General features: G+C 40.4%; 1 protein-coding gene across 1 annotated transcript in view; it reads left to right on the forward strand.

Annotated features, from left to right (window-relative positions):
* LOC145431876 (uncharacterized) overlaps positions 1–24,746 on the forward strand; it is a 59,396-nt gene that overhangs the window by 15,203 nt on the left and 19,447 nt on the right. Inside the window, exon 4 of the mRNA XM_080308164.1 lies at positions 22,180–22,264. Coding sequence (XP_080164290.1) covers positions 22,180–22,264 — 85 coding nt within the window. The remainder of the gene's footprint in view (positions 1–22,179; positions 22,265–24,746) is intronic.

Here is a 24,746-nt window from a genome sequence, read left to right on the forward strand (position 1 = left end):
ACAGGATGTCAGTGATAAATCTGATAATTGTGAAAAACTGGACCAGATTCGGATAACCAGTCGCTCTCTCTGGATTAATTTTGATATTATGTACAGTTGACTTTTATGGGCTCTCAGCCAGTGAACAGAATTATTTACTAGTCCATGTGTTAGGAAATTTAGGGGGAAGGCCAAGGAAGAGCTAAAAACATTTTTGAGTGACTTGAGGTATAGTGTGAGATATGGCATGGGTCTCGGTGGAGAAGCACAACATTTGAGCAGCCTTCTAGTTATTGACAGCTGAGCTTGACGGTGCATCCCACCACTGTCTTACTTAAAAGATTATAATAATTCTAATAGTAACTTCTTGCAGTAATGTTATGTGTATTATATGTTTGCTGGCAGTGTGTGAGGATCATTTGCTGCCCTGTCGATCAAATCAGATACAGCAGTGTCCATTTTGGAGCATTTCAGTAGTTAATATCTTCAACGGGTTATATTTTTTTATTTTTGCTTATTTAAACAACAAGTCACGCCTAAACATAACTACTTTACACATGAGAGTCGCTTGAAAAATCTTTCTAGGACACTTATCTTTTTTTTAAAGCCTTGAGCCTTTTGTGTTTTTTGTGAAAATGTAATTATTGTAATAAGGCACTTTCTACTTTGTTTACATTCATGATCTGTCTGCCTTATTACTGCATTTGTCCTTTCTTACTGCTCCAGACAGAAGTTTAATGCTGAAGTACTCCATCAAAGGTACTTCATGAGGTATTTAACAAAAGGCTTCTGGCAAAAAGAAGTCCACTGCTCAGTCCAAAGCTCTGTTCTGCCTTTTGCTTAAAAGTGTGTGCGGCCACTTCAGCACATCAATGATGCAGGCATGCGCACGCGCACGCACACGTACGTGCACACGCGCACACACACAGGCTGCCAGTGATTTCCATGTGGCCCTCAGAGGACACACTAATGTATCCAAATATATTTACAACAGATGTTGCATTTTATTTTTCATGATAAAAACCCATTTCAGAAAATTTACTTCATAATGGGCAAAGCAAGTTTTTCTCTCTCCCTCTCCCTCTCATATTTTTGTCTTCTCTTGAGGTCCCTCCTATTAACAGTGAGGGAAGTGCACCACCTAATGGCTGCAAATGTCTCTTTTGCCAAACTTGCACATTCCAGCATAGAGAATTGAATGATTCATTAATTGTGAGACGGCGTCAGAATAATTTCAGCAGATCAATTCATTGTTTCAATGCTTCAATATTTAAAAGCTCAAAATAGCATTGCACATGTTTTTGTCATGAAAGCAGCTGCAGAATAATTTCTTTATTGAAGAACGCAGCTTTTACTAATTGTTCATAAAGCAAACGCCATCATTTTAAAAGGGTATTCTCAAAATCGTTCTGTTTTCTACACTTAACTAAGTTTAAATTGAATAAATTCAAAGTTTTGTTTTGTATGCCGTCACTTTTTTGGTGTTAATGCAAATATTATGTCTCTTTACAATGAAAATAAAATGAAAATTGGTAGACTTTGAGGGGTCTGTAGAGCTGGAAGCAAAGCAATGGGTACAACTGTGGAGGATAAAGGGGGGAGCAGGGGACCAGAGAGGTCTTGAGCAGAAGAAGAGGAGGAGATGAGGAGGATTAGGTGAGGAAGAGGACAAGAGCGCTCTCCCTCTCAGCCAGCCGGATGGGGAGAAAAAGAGTGACGAGAGAGAAGGCAGGAGGAGGAGGCGAGGGCGTAGCAAAATAGCTGGAGAGACTGTAAGTGTGTGTGCGAGGGCTAAGTGAGGCCTTTATAAATGAAAGCAGATGCCTGGCATTATGAACTTGTCGGGTCGCAGATGGGGATGGCGGTGATGGAGCACTTGACTCCCCGGATGGTTATCACTCACTCTCCTCCTGCCTCTCAGCTGCCTTCCTCATGAGTGTAAGAGGGAGAAACAAAAAGAGACGGCAAGAATATCCACAGAGTGAAAGAAATAAGAGGACAAGAAGGTGGACTTCTGCACTAAGTGATTAGTGGCCTTCTTTAAATAAAGGCCATGAATACACTATAAAGAGAAAAGCTTCAAGTCCTTTTTTTTTTTCCCCCTCCTTCCTCTTTTTCCTCTTTTGATTGATCTTCGTGTCGGTGTGCGGTGATTGATTGGATTGCCTGCGGAACATCATCCCGCTAACTAGTCGCTCCAAGAAGGGTGTTTGTCACTGCCATTGATCTTCTTGTAAATGAAATGTTCCATTTCCAGTGCATTTTATTGTTAAATGCAGTTCATTAGCTACTCTGAGATTTATGGCCGTGTCTCCTCTCTTGGGCTAGAAAAAGAGGAGCTTTGAAAGGGGCGGGAGTGGAAGGGGAGAAGGGTAGAGACAAGTGTTGATGGTATAGAGTTGCTGTGGACTTGATAGATATAGCCCAAGTTTGCCAAGAGATGAGAGATAATGATGGGAAACTGTGCTTCCTGATATAGTGTAGTTACTCTGCTTGTCATCACTGTAGGAACTTCCACGCTGCCCTTTATCAGTACTGTAAGCCCTAACACATGAGTTCTTGGCATCATACCTTACATTTCCTAATGTTATCGGCCTTTTTTCTTTCCACTGGAAAAGATGATGAGATGGAATTCTATTTTTAATTACTCAGTTGTGTAGTTCTTAAACCAGTGTGGGTGGACACGTTTTGGACTTAAAAGCCTCCACATTTGGCTACTGCCCAGTTCACAAAACATTACACTAAGCTGTGGGGACAACAGGGCCCTACTCTGCAGCCTGGGTGAGGTTACTAGATTCCTTGATTTCGTCATCATATGGGTCTTTTTAAGCCCTGTCCTGGGACCATTTTGTATCAAGGAACCCTACTAGGAAATATGCCATGATTAAAAACCTGATTCATTGAGGGGTGGTTGGTTTGGACATTTCTCTGAGATACCTTGGGAATGCCACAATAATCCCCTGTTGAAGAGCTGGAGTCAGTGAGCAGGTACAGTGAGGTCTGTGCAGCCCCTCTTAGACTGCCGTCCTATGACCTGGATCCAGATAAGTGGTAGAAAGTTGCTGATGCCTGCGCTGTTCTTTGCTGGGGTCTTGTTACTGCTCTCAAATCCCAGAAGAGAGCCATATTGGCAGAACACTGCATATGAAAGTAACAATCTTCTTTTGAGTCAGTAGTGAGTGAAATGATGCAGATGAAGCATGAAAGTCTTTGTCCATGAACCCCGAGGCCCTACAAGGATTAATTTCTGCCTTTTTAAACTATTGGAAAAAAACCTCAGTGAAGTGCTTTTGCGTTTGAGTAGCCCTAAAATATGTGATTAGTAGCCCGCTTGTTCAGATCCCCTGACCAGTTTCAAATATCTGAGCAGAGAAAGTAAATGAGCAACTCTCCACACTCCCTCAGCAATTATCGCACATGTGCCCTTGTTCAAGGCACTTACACAAAAGCTCAAGGCTCCACTTACTTCAGTGGAGGAGTTGAGTGGCCAGCAGCAGAGAACTGTGGTTGTACTGGGCAGCTCCCATTGGCATCTCTAAAAATGCTAGTCTTTACTGGTCAGGAAAGGCCAACTGTGCTCAAAGCAACATTTGTTCGTAAGTAATCCGCCTGTCTTACCTGTGTAAATCACATAATTGGGCTACAGCACAGAGCACAGTGTTGTTTTCTGCTGAAAAAGGAAGCTTTTACATGTGCTTCACTCCCAACTGTAAACTTGTGATTTGACATAGCCTTGCCTCTGGTTAATCACTGCTTGTTAAGGAGTTTCTGGCACATTAAAGAGCCACACCACTGTTTGCCTGTCAAACGGTGTAAGAGCAGTGCAATTACAAAAGCAAACTTTACTCACACTCCTGGCTCTTAATGAAAAAGAGGTGTGTGTGTGTGTGTGTGTGTGTGTGTGTGTGTGTGTGTGTGTGTGTGTGTGTGTGTGTGTGTTCTGTAGATACATACATTTATGCACAAACTGCTGATGCTCTGACTCAAGTCTCCTTGCTGTTACATAAAAACGTGACCCAGGAGGTTCTAGATATTTGTATGCTCAGCTTAAATTTAATGCAACATTATCATACAGTTGTCAGTGTACCAAAGAATGTGCATGTGTGACTCCCTGCTTACTGTTACCAGTACTCTTAGAGGAAGAGTACTGGTGAGTGTGTGTGTGTGTGTGTGTGTGTGTGTGTCCCACTCGCCGCTGTGGGGTGGTCTTTTGTCCTTTGGCAGCTTGAGGGCCCTGCACAGTATCTTTGCTGCTCCTGGGACAGAGTTCTGGAGTTCCTGGGATCTGCTGGACCCACTTGCCCAGTTTCATATCTTCTCTAGCTACTCTCTCAGCCCCTGGTATTCCTAGAGCTTCTCTGTGTTTCTTCTTCTTTGTCCACCACTACTATGTCCGGTTGGTTAGTCAACACCAGCTTGTCCATCTGGATCTGGAAGTCTCACAGGTTCTTAGCTTTGCCATTCTCAACCACCAGAGGGGGCATATCCCATTTTCACCTTTTTTCCATGATAAAAAGACGAATCGCCACAAACTCCTGTTTATGAACAACTAGTGCATGTCGACAGTTGGTGCTCCTTACATGTGTTGCAACATATAAATATGTTTGCGTTAGAGCACATGTTGGGACTGCTGTGTTGCACTGAGAATATAACCCCCCCCCCCCCCCCCCAAACCCAACAGCATGTAAACTGCACACATGTGCTATATATAATGCTTTTGTTGGATTTAATGAACCCATTGTCTGCCATATTGGAGGGCTCTCGACAGCTGCCTGTTTCCAAAGCCCTGAAGTTAAATCAGAACTTTTGGGTCCTGTTTCAGTAAGAGAACCGCATTTTAAAATTTCACCAACTGGTAATAATTCAAATAACACAACCGCATTGGAATGGGGCCTTACTGGGCATTTTGTCCTGCTGTTCTATTCATATATTTATGTACATGAGTAATGGTGGTTTTAAAAAAGCATTGCTTATTCAATGTTTCTGTTTTTAGCTCCTGTTTACACAACCCATTTCCCACAAGTCTAAATGACACAGAAGCCACAGCTGTGCAGTAAATATTAATGGTAGCTGTTTTTTTATGTATGCTAAAAACTGCATTAGTAGTTGTGGATGAAGGTAAATAAAAATACACCAGGAGAGTTGCACCAGGACTTCAGCGATATAGGTGGTCACAATGTTAAACTTGAGACATGAAGGTTTAGAAGAGCAGGGACTGTACAAAGTATCCATTTTAAGACAGTAGACGTGGAGTTATGTTATTTTTCCAATTCACTGCCTCTGTATATTTTTTATGTCTAGTTGTCCATCACCATCTTGGTCCTTTGAAATCAGATTTGACTAATGAGAGGTGGGATCAGGCTGAGGGACACCACTGATTTGACAATCACTAGGTAAGCTCACCCTAAAAGATTTTGTTCTATTTCGACACTAATTGGAACCATAAGAACATCATGTTATCTTAATTGATGCATAAATTTAGTGATTAAACTGCAGCATACTGTTTACTGAGGTCATGGTTCAATAGAGCAGAGAGGTCATTTTTTTCATGTACATCTTTTGGTCTTATGTAACCAGATGAGTCACCACCTCCTGGTCTTTAGTAAGAACCCTGAAACTATGTCCATCTTTCATGTACAGTTTGTGGTTTAACGAAATATTCATCTTATTTTCCCCTGTAGAACGCTTAAGACTTAAAGTGGACTTTGATTACAATCATTATGTTTTAGCTAATTAATTGATTAAATAGGATTCCAGTAAGACTGTTTTATATAAAACCACAGTAACTACCAGGTCAAGTACGTACTCCTTACTACTTTCAGCAGTGTCACCTTCTTTTAAAATTTTAATTGACTGAAAATAAAGGCTCAATTTTGCCTTTTTAATAGGTGTCATTATACACAGTGGGGTAGTCTCTCTTTGCAAGTTGACACCACTAAGGTTAGCCTGGCATTTTCAGTAGATGTGGTACTTTTTGATGGTGGTTGAGAAAACCAGAGGGACTTACAGATCAACCGAAATGGGAACACTACATAATTGTAAGAACAGAACCTCTTTGGAATTGCAGTTTCTGCAAAAGGAACAGCAGCACTGGTTACTGTATATGCATGCAGCTTATACGATTGTCTCTGAAGTAGAGATGAGCAGAATAAGTCAAAGAACTCTGAAGCTGCAGGGGAAACAGATTGGGATACTGCCATGAAACCCAGGAGACATTATAGATTATATGCATACATTTCCTGAAGCAAAGCTGCTAACAAGCTTTGGAGCCAATACTTTATTCATTACCTTTTCCCCCCTTTTAGCTCAGTAAAAAGAAACTATCTGGATCTTTTGGTAAATATCTTGTTCTCTTCACAATTTTTTATCCTGCCTTTCCCATTATACTTGCCTGTTAACGGTAATTAATGCACCATGGGACTGTGTTCATCATTCACGTCAAACCATAAAGAAAACAACTACTAGTAAATTTACTGTTACACCTTATTATCGCCTCATGTTGTCACCTCAACAACAGCGGTAACCCACAAGATTAATGTTTTGTTTAGGCTTGTGTAACTACATACTAGTTTTGATTGCTGCCATTTTTCTGCACTGCAGTTAAATCTGAGTGAGAATGATTGTCTTTTTTTGCTCGCCCTGCGATAGACTAGCAGGTCAAGTAGTATGATATGCTTTGTGACATGTGCTGGCGTGTGTGTGATGTTCTAGTCCTCTGATCAGAAAACAAGGAAAGTAAACAGCTGAAAAAGATGACTATTCTGTTAACTTGCTGCAGCACAAGCAGTAAAAATTAGAATTACACAGCACAGGTAGTTCGGGTCTGTGGATGCTCTGCCGATTTCAGTGAGTGGAAAAAGTTTAGGTTAGATATTTGAGGGCTTTGACAAATTCGCAAATTTTTGTTGCACATTAACATTTAATAAAGTATAAATAATTAGTTAAAAACATCTAGCATTTCTAATACTGATTGGTAAGGGTGACAGTGTTTAATGATTTAGTCCTCTAGTGGTGCAGATCTGTGTCCATGGCCCATGATTCGAAATAGTTTTGCCTGACAGTGCAGATCTGCAGCCTTATAGAAACTGTCAAAGGTTTGATTGTGCATGATTGGACCATTTGTGTCAGTTCACTTTCAGCCCTAGTGAGCTAATGTCTTTGTCACTTTGGAAACTGTTGAAGAAATATCAGAGGCATCTTTTCACACAGTGGTTGTGGATGACACCCATCCCACAGAAGTTAGACTCTAATGCCTTTCCTGCATTTCCTCCAGTGTGGACTTTATTTTGGGTCATTTACCCCAACCAAAAAAAGTCTCTGCTGCTTTGTCATGTAGTTGCCATGCGCCCTTTTAGCTACAGCAAATGCTGTAATTGATGATGATCAAATAAAGATGTTTCAGACACATAAATATGACACACGGAACCTTGCTAGAGATTGCCAGACAGGGCTGCAAGATTGGAAATGTCAGACGCAGCTGGATTGCACATTAAAGGACTTTATCCTGTCAGCTCCCCTGTACGAAGTTCATATAATGGTTGATTTTACCCATGTGAATATAGTACTGATAATTGTCTGGTGCATTTATAGTGAGACAGTAGGAGAGCCTGGCTGTGCAGACTATTCAGCTGAGTGACACAAAGGACATCTAAAACAGTTCTCATGTTGGACAAACAGAAGCAGACACAAGGAACTGCAGATGCACGCAAAAGCAGCTGCATTTCTCATATGGACACAAATTGGACTCTGCAGTATAGAATCAAATATTGTGAGGATACAGAATGAAAGAAACCTCAACAGATTTGTTTCAATATCTCTAACCTAAATGTGTCACAGAATCTGCTGAGTGAATGTTCAGGGGAAGAGGAAGACTTGGAGACCTTGGAGAGGCAGCAGTCCTGTGTTTGCTAGTGCTGCTCTTTATACTAAAGCTGTTGATTGCAGTAGGCAACTTTGGCAGGAAACAGATGTCCAGCATTTAAGTTATTTAATTTTTTTGAGGTAATAAACGACATGAAACACTCCTACAGTTTAGTTTCAGTTTATATTTACCAGGTTTTATCAGTAAACATGAGATGAATATGACGTTTTTCAGCTAGGATAGTGTTAGATTACACATTTTTACTAGAACTAACAATCCGGTTCATGCAAAATATTTAAAATTCCTTCCCTTTTGTTCATCATATTGTCTGGAGCAGTCCGTTACTGGGCATTACACTGGCAAAGAAGCACGGAGGCCAAAGCCACTGAATCAGTTTTATCTTCATTAACGGAAATCTTGCTGGTGGTGTCTACAACTCCACTTCCTCCCCGATAACAAATGAGCACACACCGTCACAGTCTAAACCTGCTACCGGTGGCGACGCCAGGAACCCGAGTTGTTTCTCATCCATATTCAATCCCTCTGAATTGGGGATGGTGACATATGGTTGGTACTCGCGCTACATCTCCCCCTCCTCTGTACAAGAGATACAAATTCAGAATTGGATTTAACACTTCAATTCCCCACTGACCAGCAAGGCTGACACAATTACTATGCTGGAGATGCCACACACACACACACACACACACACACACACACACACACACTTGCAAACACACACAGAGGGGTGTAATCCAATTAGAACACAGCAGTGTTTGTACTGGTGTGTGAGCTGCGGGATGTGTGAGAAAGCCGGTTTGCTAGAAATTCATATTGCAAAAGTTTTTGTGATGTCTGTGTTATAAATACAAGAAATTTTAATTAGGCTTGAACATGATATTCTTACGAAATTGAATCATTAGGTGATTCATTTCTGCTTTTCAGCAATTTTAACTGCTGAAGTATCACTGAGCAAGACTGCCTGCTGGTTGCAGGGTCAGGTACGAGGACCCAAATCTGACCTCTGACCTTTCTCTCGCTTGCATATAAATATTAAAAAGTGAAACGGATCAAATATTTTATGTTTGATCAGCCTCTCACCTCATCCATCCATCCTAATTCAAGGTCATGGACTGTGGGGGGTCCTAGAGTCTATCCCGGTTGTCATAGGGCGAGAGATAAGTCACACTGGTGATGAGCAATTGGCTGGTCTATCGCAGGGCTAGCACAAAAAGACAATCATTTGCACTCATGTTTAGTCCGCCGTATCATTTTCCATGACCTAATAGCCTAATAAAGTTTTAAATTGTCAAATTTCTGCTGTTTCTCAGTTACAAGTTGTCCTGATGTGTTGCTCTCTGGTTTTATGGCATTAGCGGGACATGTCTGTCGCTTCCAACTCGTGTTGGGGTGTGTGTCCTGGTGTGGTAAAATCCATAAAATGTCCTTGTTACATGTGTTGGGAAGAGGCATAGTATTTAGGACAAGGGTGTCCAACCCCAGGTCTCAAGGGCCAGTGTCCTGCAGGTTTTAGATGTGTCCTTGATCCAACACAGCTAATTTAAAGGGCTAAATTACCTCCTCAACATGTCTTGAGGTTCTCCAGAGGCCTGGTAATGAACTAATCATTTGATTCAGATGTGTTGATCCAGGGTGAGATCTAAAACCTGCAGGACACCGGCCTTTGAGGCCTGGAGTTCCCCACCCCTGATTTAGTCCCTTAAATCTAACCAGCAAATGATGTTCAAAGTAAAAAGTGAATAGAAATGAAATAAATCAGTAAGTGGGGAAAAGCATGTACAAAACACAGAAGTCAGAACTGGATGCAGGCGTCACAGTTTTGTTAGTCTATTGGCTAATAAACCTGTGACTTATACCACCACCACCCCTTTCCTCCCATTGCAGACATGGTAGTTCAATCAGCCAGCGCATCAAGGCTCAGGGGTGATGTCTGACAAAGTTAAATTATGTGATCTCCCAGAATGAAAATGTGTTGTTTTGATACCTGAGAATATATGGTAATATAAGTCATTTATGTCATTCTGCCTTTTCTTCATTCCCAAAAAACTTTTTAAAAACACTCTGTGTGACTTGACCATTCTTTACTGTAGTTATGCTGTGAACCTGAAGACTGGTGGTTCATGTTTAAGTGGTATGAATGAGGATTCATGTAGGCATCTTCATTTAATATTAACTGTATAACTAGTGTTGCATACCAAATCCCAAATTGTGCGCAGTGATATTGTTCAACATGTTTACGTGGCCCACAGAAGATGCTTTAGCAATCGTAAGCTGCTCTTGTTTGAGAGTACACTCATTTCAACACACACCGTGTACCAAAGGGTAGCGATGCATTTCAATAGTTGCTGACATTAGAGCTCAACCTTTAGTGCTCTCCAACAATACCTAGTTGCATTGCATTGTGGGATATTTAAGCCAGTGTAACATCCAGTGCTTTCATACTCCCGTTTTCTCCAAAATATAATATTCTAGGTGTGTTATACTTGGTATATTTAGTTTTTGAGTTGAAGAAAAATCTTCCTCAATATTATAGTGTAATAACTCACAAGTGAGCAAAAAAATGTGGAAGATAACATAGTTTTATGAATATCAAATAGACTTCTCTGATGAAGAAATCTGCTGTTCTTCACCTCTGAAAACACAGCCACGCTCTCAGATATCCCCTCACAGGTTATCGATGGGAGGGTCAATATTGTCTTTGAGTTGATCTTTGGAAGTTAAGGTCATGAGACAACAGCTAACAGGGATTACAAGAAAAACACACACAGAGAATGTGCTGATTTAGGGGACTTTATAGTCTCTGCTGTTTATACTCTGTTCAGTTCATCTCCTGTTAATCCCCATGGTGGCAATTGGTTTACAGGAGAATAGAGCACCAAATCTACCAGCAAAGTGCATTTTGACAAACCTCCCATTGCGCACACAGTTTAATAGCTGACGCTAGATGATCTATATCCAGCATGCTGCTCGTCCAACTCCTGAGTTCAGTTCCCTGCTGAGTGATAAAAACCACGCTTAATTCCTGTCTTAAAAGTCACTGTGGAGCATCGGCGAGGACGCCGTTAAGAAAATCTGCCACCGAGGCATCAGCTTAAGTTTCACAACATTACATCACCTGTCTAATTGATCCGCTTGCTTGAGCTCATTTCATACCTGCATGGAAGTGCTGATGAAGGGGGTCTGGTTTCTCCCCCCTGGCTGCGTGTGTGCGTGCGTGCATGCGTGTGTGCAGGGCGGCAGGTATTAGCCCTGACAGATCGCACTGTTAATTGCTAATTGTGTTTCTCATTAGGCGCAGGGGTGACAGGTGTTGTTAGAGTGTTGTGAGTTCTTTCGGCGCTCTCCCATGAATTGCACTCGCTCCCTGCGCACCACATTGCCGATCCGCTCACTAATGGTTCCCCCGAGAACTCCCATCAGCCCCTGGGCTCGGTGCAGCGAGGGGTCGGCTTTAGATACTGTGTAGCAGCAACAGCCGCATTGGGAAGTCTCCTAACAGAGGGCTTTGTGAACTAGCACTTCCTTTTCTAACAGTCTGAATATTACTGTGCACATATATATTATTGTATATATTACAGTAACCTTAGTGCATTTTTTCCTTATTTAATTAATAAATGATCAAGAAAGGTATCCTAATCAGACCGTTTTTGCAGATTTTGCAGAATATTTTGGTGGGCTGGGTTGGGGTTTTAGATTCAGAATAACAAAATAGCAGAGCGTGTGAAGTGTTCCTGGTCTTATTCAGGTTGAATTTCAGATCATGTTATCGCTTTCGATTTTTCACTTATTTGATTTCTAAAGTGCTGCTGCTTGAATGTTAAGTCAAACTACTTTAGTGGGACGAGAGCATGAGTGACAAAGAGAATCAGGGTCACATCCTCGCCCTGTCTACTTAAGCTTGAGACATGTTTGACGTCCTTAAGACCACATTTACTTCCACAGTACAAGACAGAGAGGATGCTTATGTGATGCATGCTAAATGTGTGGCATTCATATTTAAAACTACACTCAGCCAGTTGAGCTGAGCAGGTCAGTAATTCCACAACTGAGTCATGTACTCACTGGGGACAATGAAATATGAAAATGTGTGCTGTTTTATTGGATGTGGTAATTGCATCTTGGGCCATCAGTGAGGACACAAATTGTGTCTTGGTGAAGGCCTGATATGTATTTTGAGGAAGGATAATGGGCTTCTGCCTCATTTTTGTTAGATTCCTAACGAAAACATTTGCACTTGCTATGCACTCATTTCTACACTCATCACGGGGAAAAAAAGACTATTTGGTGCAAAATGAATAAACACTGAGCGGGTTAGATGCATAATTTCTTTGTGAAATCAGAGCCACAAAAATTTGATCTCTTGCTTTTCTCCATTTTGTTTATGTTTTGTTAGATTATTTCAGCAGGGCAGGACACAATTTGCACAATTGAAACGAGAGAGTCCTGGACCATAATTACGAAAAATAAAATAATAATAATAATAATAAAAATAAACTTGTACTTCATGTGCATTGAAACTGTTACTCCTGCTGGCCTCCTTCCCGTTTGAGCTCTTGGGCAAAGATAACATGTCATTTGCAGTATACTCTGTGTGTGTGCGCGTGCTGGTTTGGTAAAATCCATAAAACGTGCTCTGCAACCGTACACATCAGTAAGTCAACAGAAATCATACTGATGTACTGAGCGAAATCTGAGCGACGGTGTTGCCAAACATGGCACTCCAATGGAAACAAATGATTGCGTTCCTGAAAAGAAGAGTCGGAGGAATTCTGTTGCGTGGATTTTGGCTCTTTAAAGTCCAACAACAGAGTAGCATGCACTGCAAACTGTGTTTCCATAAAGGCAGGAAACATGCTGCTAGTAAGCACGGTTGAAAATGTCAGATTTAAGTGGCTGACTTAAATAATTGACCCCTGTTAGCAACTCCACTTTCCCAGCTATACACAGAGTGTAGACGGATAGTTGAACAGCTGTTTTGTGGACCTGTGGTCAAGTCTCGCATGTTTTCAAGGCACAGGTATTTATTACAGGTGAGAGAATTTTCAAAGGATGCCGTATTAATTTTAACATTGATTAAGCATATACTTAATACCATTTATTTTTTTCCTTTTTTTAAAAATTCTATAACTCCTCAGCCTAAATCCTTCAAACATACACGTGACAATCATATAGGGTTCTGTAGGCCCATTTAAAATATGTGTGTGGGAATAATGGGCACAGTGTACTTTTATAAGTCATACCAAATTATTTTTGTGGTCCATTGGCTTTGGGTTCAAATGTGTTGAATACAAGCCAATAGCTTTAATGGACAGTGCTGTTAGAATCAGAGGCCTGATGTTTGTTTGACACTTAAACTGAGATCATTTCTAAGCTGAGAAAAGGTTAAAGCTGTTGTTTATTGTGCTGCATAATTACATTGCATTCATTTATTTATTTACGCTATATCTTGTGTTTGAGGGCTATTCTAATGCTACTGTGAATTAATTTTAAGTGGCAACAAATCCGATGAAAAGATCAGAACTCTGATTCTTTTTCACTTCCCTACCTTGCTTGTGTCAGTGTGTCTTCTTCTTGGTCTTTAGAAACGGGAACTTGATGCAGCTGTTTGGGTGTGGAGTAAAACATGTTTAAAGGATGTAAAGATGAGAGGTTTATAGGTTCCACAGCTCTGTTGTTATTACTCATATTGGTACATTTTAAAATTTCCAAAGTTGTTTTAATCTAATTTCGGGCTTCGTTTTACTTTTACATTTTTGTATTCGTACTTTGGTAAACTTCACCTGCATGTAATAGATATTTAGCTCTGGGGACTGATTATTTATTTATTTATTATTGCTGCACAGATCCCTGTGTACCTGCTTGGCATGCTGCTTTTTCTCTGTAGAGCTTTGTTGTCACTGGCTACTAATTACAGCCTGAGGACTATGCCTCTGGATGGCCAAGTCTGAGTGAGGCGTGTCCCCATGGTTTCACCTGCCTGTCCCTCATTGCTTCTATTAGCTTACTGTTAGCTCCACTTGGCAGCCATTATTAGCCTGGGTATTAACGTCTAGCTGACTCACTGTGATACCTAGATAAGTGCCTGTCACAGCACCCACGTGCATGTTCATTGTTCTTTAGACCTCGGGGGGATTTACTGCAGCTTGGAGCGCTAATAATAATAATTACCCCTCTGAAGACTGTTGGGTCCCTGCCCGTGCAGCCATGTTTACAGTCAACTCCATCTGGGTCTGTGAGCACTTATAAGGCTTTGCTCAGGGGATTTATTGTGAGTAAGTCCTGATCTATGCACCGATGTTGGCCTGTAAAACTAAATAATGACAGTCGAAGTTATCCCATGCCGATTAAGGTGAGGAAACACTGATGTTGTGAAAACTAAAAATCATATGTGTGTGAAATTACCAGAGTCCTGTCTCCCTGATGCATTCTCTTAATCTTAGCAGACTCTGTGACGGACAGAGTTCATCGACGAAATGTTTTACCACACATTTTTTTTCTTTCTTTCTTTTTTCAAAAGTAAATTAAACTTTCAAAAAGAAATGCCCTTTACTCAAAGCCATATCAAACATGAACCCCTGTTGGAACTCATATAGTGGTTGAAAAGGCTTGAATTTTTTCCGAGGTATACCAAGAATATTTTTATTGTGTCTTTAACTGTGGGGATGTCTGCACCTGTATAAAAACTATACATTTTGTTTGTGTTCTTCTGTAACACTTGAAGATTCTGACTGGTCTGAATGAAATGTTTTATTTTATATCCCTGTGTTATTTATTTAAAATTCTACTGTCAATTTAACATGTTTACTACCTTAATATTAACGTTCTGCACCTCTCATTAATCGCTCACCTTCACGTTGCCACTCCTACCTGCACTCTGAGCTCCTCCTCTGTTACTCTCCTTTTACCATCTGCTCGCTCCTCTCCATGAGCTCACTCAGCCCTAAAAAGTATATAAAGTCAAATCTGTGATTAAGACCAAATATTAAACATTATTTGATGAAATTGAAGTTCCAGATCACCCACATGAGATACTCCACTGGCTGTCTATGCAAATAATTTCTTCTGCTGCTGCTTCTTAAGTTTAAAATAAAGCGTTTCTGAATTTTAAATGCGGTCAGTGGTGTTCATGTTCATAACCCTTAAAAATTACAAAAACGAAATCTTCATCGTCACATTTCTCTTTCCGTCTCCTCAGTTCGTTAACTCGCACTCTCCCTTTTGACCTTTGCTAATGTGTCTGTTTCACATGGCTTTCGCTCCACATTTCATCTCTTACACACACACACACACACACACACACACACACACACACACACACACACACACACACACACACACACACCCTGCCAGCTCCCAGTTGGAGGTGACTTGCGATCTCTGGAGATCTTTTTATTTTCCAGCGCACACAGCAGATCTGTCCAGTGCCAATTAGCTTTTTATCAACGCTAACAACTTCACCAACAACCTGTACACTGGGTGACTGATTGACAAGCTGCCAAGCTTTGTTTTTACAGTGAAATCAAGTGGAGAGAATAAAAATTGTCCCAGTTGATTAAATTACGTCTTTCGAGCTTGGCCTATTAATAATAATCTCTGTGCCTTCACACTTTTTATTTCAAATCTAAGGACATATGTTCCCCTGTGGTTTTCTTGAGGCTTGAAATTAAGTAGAAACTGAGGTAGAGATGTAAAGATGAAAGGTTTTCTGCCTAATCGGTCTAAAACTTTATTTATAAGACTCACGACCAATAAGTGAGCCGCATCAGTATCCTGTTGTCTGTGTTTGTGAGCAGTTCATGCTTATACTCCATGAATGAGCTACATTGGCCAAAATGCTGTCTTGGAAAAAAAAAAACATGTAGTTTATGTATTTACAGTATTTTGCAATAGTCTTGAGCTGCTTTTCATATTTGGTTTCCAAGGAGCCAGAGTGTCTTGCATTTATTTATTTATTTATTTATTATTATTATTAACTGTGTTTTTAATGGGCTTGAGGTAGTTCTCCAGGCTTTCTGAAGGTCTTTCATTTTGACATTGGTTGCTTTTTCACTCATTTTCAACTTGGCAAAGAACCCATTTTAAATGGTGTCTTCAGGCTGTTTGTTACTGACAGCGTTTCGGAAAAACAGTTTGTTCCCATTTATTCAGGTAACTCTACAAAAAGTGGCAAGGATGCAAGGTACAGAATTCTATACTATATGTTTGAGTCGTGACTTTACTTTGGGTTACAAAGTTTGACTTTGTTTATGCTTTATATGTTTTCCCTGTGAATTGAATTTTAGACCCAAATATTCCCTCAATTATTTTGCACTCCATTGATTTTAAAAGTAGTAAAGTTCCAATGGCAGGAAGTTTGCTGTGTAATATGTTACTTTCACTTCCTGATCTTCTTCTCTGTAATTTGTAGAAAATGTGTGCCTAACTGTTGACATTAAGAATGCAATCATTTGTTTTTCAGTGAGTGTTTTAGAGTAGTTTGTCTGTACAGCTGCATTATAAATTATGTTTTGTAAGCCAAAGCAAAAAAATAAAAATGAAGCTCTAAAGGGGAAGGAGTGACGAGAGCGGGATGAATATATCGCAGGGTTTTTGCATTTGAGCAGTAAAATCAGTGACTTTGCAGAGTGAAATTCTGATGTCTTTGTATTTTTTGTGGACTCATACTGTAATATGTGTGGGATATATTTAGGAGCTGGTCCATGGCTGGAAATGACTGTTGAGTACGCGAAGGAGAAAGAAAAGCAACTAGACTTATTTAAGTTTCTTAAAGACCCTTTACTTCACATCTGAGGAGCTCCTTCAGTTCAGTGGAGAGTCCCAGGTATTTAAACCCTAGCAGGAGTTTTTCCTTAAGAGGGTCACTGACCTACTATTGATTAGGGCTGGGCGATATGACCCAAAATTCATATCTCGATATTTTTTAGCTGGATGGCGATATAAGATATATATCTCGATTTTTTTTTTTAAGCCATAAGTTAAGAACAAAAAGAGAGTTCTTAGTCACACTGTGTCCCAGATGTCACACGGGCACTTTTATTTACATACAGCGTAGATGTACATGAAGAAATTACTCAAAAATAAATTATCAGCATTTATTAAATAATCATGGTCCATAAATAAAAGAAAACAATGTTGTTTTTGTGCATAACAAAAAGCTCACAATTGTGCAGTCAAAATGTAAACTAATAGACGCTGAGCATAATAACAAAGAGACAGATTTCACAGCTGCACCACGTCTCTAAACAGGTGCCATTTGTGGTCCTTATACACACACAGTACGTATCACTCCGCGAGGCTCCTCCTCTGTAGCCGTAATCCTCCGACATCAAGCGGTGCAGCTCCGTAGCTTAGCAAAGTCATATTAAAACATTTTTTGACAGATTGCTGAGCGCTGTGTACCACATAAAATCGGTTCGCGGTCAGTAAGCACAACCAGAATTCATACATAAGGCGCACTGTCGAGTTTTGAGAAAATGAAAGGATTTTAGGCCGTGCAGCCCCTCCGGGCTGCATGTCGTTAGCGCGGTTAGCTCGCTAACACGTTGACGCCGTCCAGCCCCACGCACGGGGCCATCCGCGGTAACTCGCTAACGGAGATTTTCCGCTTTCATCTTGTCATTGCCTGCAGGTGAAGCTATGGGGGAGGCGAGGCCGAGTAACGTTGCGTAGAGACAAAAGTGGACGAAAGAGAGGCAAACCTGCGGCTCCACAAGTATAATTATAACGTAACATAGGCTATATCGATATAAACGATATTGCCACATCTTATATCTCGTATGAAAATATATCGATATTTTTAAAAAACTCGATATATCGCCCAGCCCTACTATTGATCATGTGCCTCATCACATGATCCAAGGTGTGAAAAAGGGTGTGGGTCATTAGCTCTGTCCCAATTCGTAGGCCGCATCCTTCAGAGGACCTGGCTTTCTGGGTCTATGTGGGCCGGGTCCTTTGAAGACCCAGAAGGCCGGAAGTGCTTGCTCCTTACTTGTCAAGGCGCCAACTAACAACTCTACTCCCAGTCTGCTTGTCCTCGTTGTTTAACAGGCTCTACTTCCGTCGGTCACACTCTCGCTGTTGTAAATAATCTGACAGAGCTGACAGTGATTCAGAAACTATTTCCATTTTCAGTTTATTAAATGATGCAGGATTTTTTTCACTATGCAGAGACTGTAACAGTGACGCTGACACTGATCCTTACATGATCGCCGCTGTCAACCCAGAGAAGGTTCACCACCCACTTAGTGAGCCGTCCTGGAGCCGTGGCTGGTGTGAATGCACCACTTCGATGATGGGATGTGACAGCAGATCCCTGAGCAAGCCTGAAGTGTCCACACACATCTTTATCCCTGTCATACGCATAAAAATGCAGCCACACTGCACCACTGGGCTCACATTGCTGCTTTTGTTCATGCTTATACTGTATCTTTGCTTGTGTGCCTTACTAAACGCTTGAGGTTTTTAGGATTAAATGAACTTGGCATGTGTGTTGCGTGCTAATATCAGAGCAATTCTCAAATACCTGACATGGTGTATCTTTCCAACTGTATGTAAATGATTTAAGATGCAGTCACACAGGCCTTGAGACTGGTTGATGAACCTTGACAAACTGGTCGCAAGAAACAAATGTGTATTCTACAACCAGTTTATGTGATTACTGGGTGTTGGCACGAAATTGGTGTGAAAGAGAGTGCTTCACCGAAAAACCTTGTGATTTGCTTGCTAGCAGATTGCTAAAATCGCTCATATTTTGGATGAAAGATGCGGACTTCTCTGCAAACGCATCTCGTTTCTTTGTTTTTGTTTGGAACCTGCTAGCAACCAAAGCAATTGCAAGGAGGTTTTCGGTGCAGCGCCATATACCTCATTGTTTCCAGTTTCACCTAGCAACTACCTGCAACCTTCATCAACTATTTGCCAGACGGTTGCGGAATACACAGTTTTCCCTAGTAACCAGTATATTAGTATTAGTATTAGTATATTATATAGTAACCAGGGTATTATTGACCAGCCTACAGGCCTGCAGCCTATTTGGCAGTGACTATCAGAAATCAGTGGGGAACATATATTTCTACGTTACAACTAGTGGTTACCAGATGGTCTCATATTGGTTTTTGGGACTTTGCTAATTGGACTTTTGATGACTTTGATGAAAGAACTTTAATTGGCAACAAAGCTCATTTTGTTACAGTCAGAGAGGAGAATTATCTTGTTAGACAGAAGTTGCGTGCTGGTTAGAGTGTATTGTAGGTGATTTACAGCCACGTTTTTATGATCACACCCAGTTTCAAAACACCAAGATGGTCACAGTGCAAAACACTTAGTTTGAGGCCTTATAATGGATCTAACCAACAAATAACATAGACATAGTTAACAATGATATTAGACAATTTATTGGTCTATCCTTATTATATCATTGTGAACTGCAGCATATACATTTTCATTTATAAAATTTAAGATCAGGCTTAAACTGGGTTGGCTCATATTCACGGACATGTTCAACACTTCACAAGATCAGATGTTCGTCTTGAAGCAAAGCTTCTAGTAACCACCAGTGACAAAGCAACTTTAATATTTAGTAAGAATAGTTTGTTTTTTTTTGTTTTGTTTTTTAGGCAGCACAGAGCTGCTGGAACATATATGGATAAAACTTGCCAACAGGCACCACTGACTTCACGTAAATATGGTGTTTAGGCTGTATGTCTGCTTTACCAGAACAAAAGGAAAAGAAAATTGCATATTGTTCTGTATTCTATTCACTGCTTTATTGCAGCTTTTGTTTTTAGTGCACAGACATAGACAGCCGACACTGTCAGACTCCATCTGTCATCAAAGGATGTCAAATGGAAAACGGCTGAATTCCAGTGTATCCTGGAACCATTTCCACCTCTTCCATTTGAGTGAACCTGGGCAGTGATTGTACCACGCCCACTCTTTACACTTAATTATTTAATTGTGGAATTTGGTTCAAAGTGTGTTAGGTGTGCTAACTAGTAATGTTGGGCACTGTATTAAAATACTCTAACAAGACAAGGTCACCTACAAAACTGGAGACTGTAGATGCATTTGCTTTAAAAAAAACAAAACACAAAAAACTAACATGCAGTTAGCTTAGCTAGCATGATTTCCAGGATAGCTTGTTAGCTCAGAAGGTTGTTGATTTCTGTGTGCAATCAGATAAAGCCATGTCTTCACTGCACGTCACTCCAAAATCATACACAATAACCCTTTTCAGTGTTAACAAATCAAAAAGGAGCCCCTACCTCGTGCTAGTATTTAAAAATTGCCATTTAGAAGATTTGTAATTTTTTATTTTATTTTTTTTAACCAAACTGAAATCTCAAGGAGGTAAACCAGAAATTAGTAGAACAAAAGTAACAGAAAACCATTGCTCTCAAAATATCAACCACTACTGGACATGGACATTTGACATCATCCCTGCAAAAAGTGGAGTGTGACTGCACCCTCAGTCACCGTCTTTCTTTGTCTTTCTCTTTAAAATGTTTCGTTTCAAATGAAAGCAACTATGTTTACTATGTGCTAAATGGATCTGAAATTATTGCCAGTGAGAATGTGAAGCTTTGGAACAATTGTAAGATTTAAAAGATAAGTATCTACAAAACAATGGCTCATTGGGGTTTGTTTTCTTTCTTTAATAAACCTGACTTCAAATGCCATTTATCCCACAAGTCTTCACTTAGCCGAGGACTCCCTCCTCCTCACGCCACCACCAAACAGCAGTCCATCTAGATTCCACCCCGTCTCCTTCCAGCAAACACTATTTAAACAACCCGGTAAACATGTCTGTCTTCATTCATTACCCTGCTTCTCATCATGATCAAGCCTCCCGATTTAATGAGGCAAATAGATATTTCTGCGGTGATTGTCTCGCTCTCCCACAAAGTATTAAGACTATTAAATGGACACATCTGTTTTTAATTAGGAGCTAAAGTCACCTCGACGCTGCCTTCCATGTTAATGGACTCTGATTCCATCAAACCTGCCTGACAAACAATGCAGTGCAGTGCGGTTAGCAGTAAACAAAGGGCTCTGGGTGTGAAGTTAAAAAAAAGGACAGAGATACTAACACACAATTCTGTGCAGACAAAGATGCAAAAGACGTTACATCTTTTCAGATATCTATAGGCTATTTTTAGAATTGAATTTCAGTAGCTTACTTAAGTGTGGTTGTAAGAGGCCACAGATTTAGTGACGGCACATGTTCCTGATTGTGTCAAATTTGTAAGAAAACTGTCTTACAGATATCAGTCCAGCGTCATTGCTATTCTAGCTGTTCAGTTAGAGCCACTCACTGTTAACTGTCTCACCCAGATGAATATAATTCAGCTATCTTGTGAATAAAGATGCAAAAAAGTCCCGTATTTTCTGTTTTATTCATATGAAACTTGATTACGCTGAGCTTTGATGAATTGCAGGTTGTAGCAACAGTCAGTCTCTCAGGATCGATGGTAAGAGTTTCACACGGTTACTCACTTCATATATCTTGCCTTTGAGGAGACGGGGGAAGCTTGTATTCATATGCAAAATTTATATTTAAAAAAAAAAAAAAAAGGCTTCAGCATCCTTCACACCCTGTGAGCTTCCAAGCCTGTCAGCTTTTATATACAGCATGCCATAGTAAAGGTTAAGTTCTGACTTATTTTGTTATTTTTCTTTTTTAAAGAAAGTGCCATATGCTCACAGTGCCACAGCAGTGTTTCCTCACGGAGGGCATCTGCGCTGCATTGTGGGAGCGGGTTACTGCATTCCCCCGGCATGTAGGCAGAAAGGAAGTGGGCAGGTGTGATACTCTGGGAGGCAGTTCCCAGCAGAATAAAACATGATTAGATGGAAAACTCAGGAGCATCTTCAGGGGACGGAGAAACAGGCGGCGATTCTGAGCTCCACCTGCCATCTAGTGGAAATGAGATTTATGTGCAAACAGAAATAAACCACACATTATTTTTTCTTCTTCTTCCATATAAATTTATAAAAACTACAATCATGAGAGCAAGCCAGCATTCTTTTTTTATTACCAGGAGTAAGCTGTACGTAAAGACAACTCTGCTTTGATTTCTAATACAAAAGGTCTTGTGCCTTGCCGTGCTGCAGAGCGTTGGCTGGAATGTGCTGACGCTGGCCTGTTCTCACCTGGAAACGGCAAACATGAAAAATTAAAACAGGTCATGTCTTTATTTAGAGTAGGAAGTGCTGTGTGGACAGGGTGCAGTTGATGTGCGCAGCTGTGCGTTAAGTGTCTGACTCCCCTGTGACTGCACATGATTTACACTACAATGCTCTCCTCTTGCCACCAGGTGGCAGCAGATAACCACGTCAGACTCTTCTTCCCCAGACATCAGTTTCCTGTCTCAGTCTGCATCACAGGAGACGTTCCAGACAGTTAAGGATTGCAATTCTGTTTTTTCTTTTTCTTTTCAGTGAGAAAATACCAGCTTTAGTTTGACTGCAATCTTTATTCTGATCATAACTGCGTTATTTGACACATTTTATGCTCCAGTTCTGAATTATTAGTGACCAAAGATTCATGGCCAACTGTAACTATAAGGGCAAATGTCAGAACTATGCAGCTGTTACGGGTTAGCCACAGTGTCTATATTCACATCTCATTGTCACGAGTAGTTTTTTTTGGCACAATACACAGAAAATTGTGGATTTTGGACACAGAGGATCATTTATCTTATGTTAGAACAGTTTTATAGTTGTTTTTATTAAATATTTTCAGTGGTTTGGTTCTTTGGCTCTTTACTGTAGTCATGTTATGTCCTAACTGACACCATTGATTTTGTTAGAAAAAGATATGAGCAGATTAAATCACTTAGAACGTTTTATGTCATATTTATTTGTCCAAAAGTGGTCTCCAAAGCTCCTCAGGATTGGTGCTGCTGTTACCCTTTTCTTGGACAGTTGCTCAGCATATTCTATGACCTACTTGTCTTTAAGGTTTGCTGTCATGTTTTCTTACAGAGCAGCTACTTCTTATTGCAGTACAGCTCGGCTGTGTTCTATATTTTTGCTTACTGAAGCTAATGTGTGTGTCTACGTGACCGATGCAGCTCCATCTTGTTTAACACTAGGCTGGTTTTTGCTGTCTTCATCGTCCCTCGTGACTGAGTTACACTGGTTAAGAATTCTAGCTGCAAGCAAGGAGGAAGCATCCCAACCTGTGTGTGTGTGTGGTCTTTGTGAATGAATCAAAAGACTGGATATATATTAGAAGGTCATGATGCTGATTAGACCATTTACTTTGATTTATAAAAAGAAACAAAGAAGAAAAACTGAGGCTTCTGACAAAGTAAGAGATAATTAAATAGGATTCAATTACGAGTCCAGTGACTTAATAGCAATTATAGAAAGTCACTGAGGTCATAATTCACATCCATCTCCTTGCAGATGGTATATATTAAACCTGTTGCACCCTAAGCTTGGTTTTTTTTCCTTTGTTTGTTTTTTTTTTTACTCGGCACATATTTGAAATGAATACTCCTCCTATATCCCATGACCTCTTGTGCCTGAAGAGTAAATTTAAATAACATAATGTAGGTGTTTACTCGGTGATGACAGCTGGCCAGCATCCAACATGAATGCCTCTGAGAAGCTGTGTTTTGGTCTGGATAAACACAGTCAATGATGGCTCTCTGCTTTTACTGGAGGATGACTGACAACTGACGTGTGTGAAGCAGCTTTGGTAAGAAGCACAGGACACATGTTAGGCCTTCTTTTATTATCATTGTTTATTATATTAAGAAATAGATATCGTACTAGAAGACTCATGGATTAATACTAAAGGGAGAATTTGGCAACAGCAAAGATCTTTTAGTAGAAATATAAATTCTGGAGCTTTTTGAAACTTTATTTTGGTGCAAGGTTATTTATCCGTGTTGACTTTTATGATTCTGTATTTAGTTTTATGTCAAGGTGGCTGTTGAAATTCGCAATAATATAGATAATGCTTGAAGATATTGCGCCTCGAGGTGTAGCAATGTGGCTGCTTGTGGTAAAAACTTTCTTTAGAAATTTCTAAAAGGGATAGTTGCTTCACTAGTTCAACATTGTACTGTATGAACCTACCAAGTGACTCATTGTCAGACAATAAACTCCTGATTAAGGCTCCTCGATTACAGCAGTAATTCTAATCTCAGTTACTTAACATGATTATTCATTAAGTTAACAAACATTTCTGAATCTTCCTCTTTTTTTCATGAAAAAAGGTGGAACCCCACACTAGGCTGTGTTTTGATCTTTAATGACCCGAGGTTTCCAGGGGGGTGCCAACCAGTCTCTAGGCCTGTGTGACCGGGGCCTAATGAGAGGTTAAAGGTCAGGTGTAGCTGTACATTGAGAGGAAAAGATTTGCTTTATAAAGTCAGATAATAATGTGGCGCTTTGCAGCAGTGGTTGGCTGACCTGTGCTGATATTCCAATATTCGCTGCTCAGCTGGCTGCTCAGCAGCTAACTAACATCGAGCACAGTTAATGATCACTCTTGGCTGCTTCAGGACTGCAATTTCAAATCCAAAAAACCTCTTTGGCCACCAGCATTCACAAATGGTGACGCACGTTTCCAACAGCAGTAAGTGTTTGTGAACATGACATTAAAATATCAAACATGAAGGAACATGAGCGGCCTTTTATGGGCAAGAACAGGAGCTCCTGCCAGGTATGAGATGCAGTGACGGTCTCCCTCATCGATGAATGGGAATATTTTAAAAAGTATAACATGGACTTCAGTTGTTGAGATAAAAGCTGATGGGACTTAGCGATCAGACACACTGTTTGTCAGTTGTGCAAACACAATTTCACGCACTTCCTCTTTTTCTTGCTCTTTAACAAGTGGTTATTGTACCATGTTTGTTTCCCCTCT

The sequence above is a fragment of the Astatotilapia calliptera genome, chromosome 11 (assembly GCF_964374335.1).
Source record: "Astatotilapia calliptera chromosome 11, fAstCal68.1, whole genome shotgun sequence".
NCBI classification, from domain to species: domain Eukaryota; kingdom Metazoa; phylum Chordata; class Actinopteri; order Cichliformes; family Cichlidae; genus Astatotilapia; species Astatotilapia calliptera.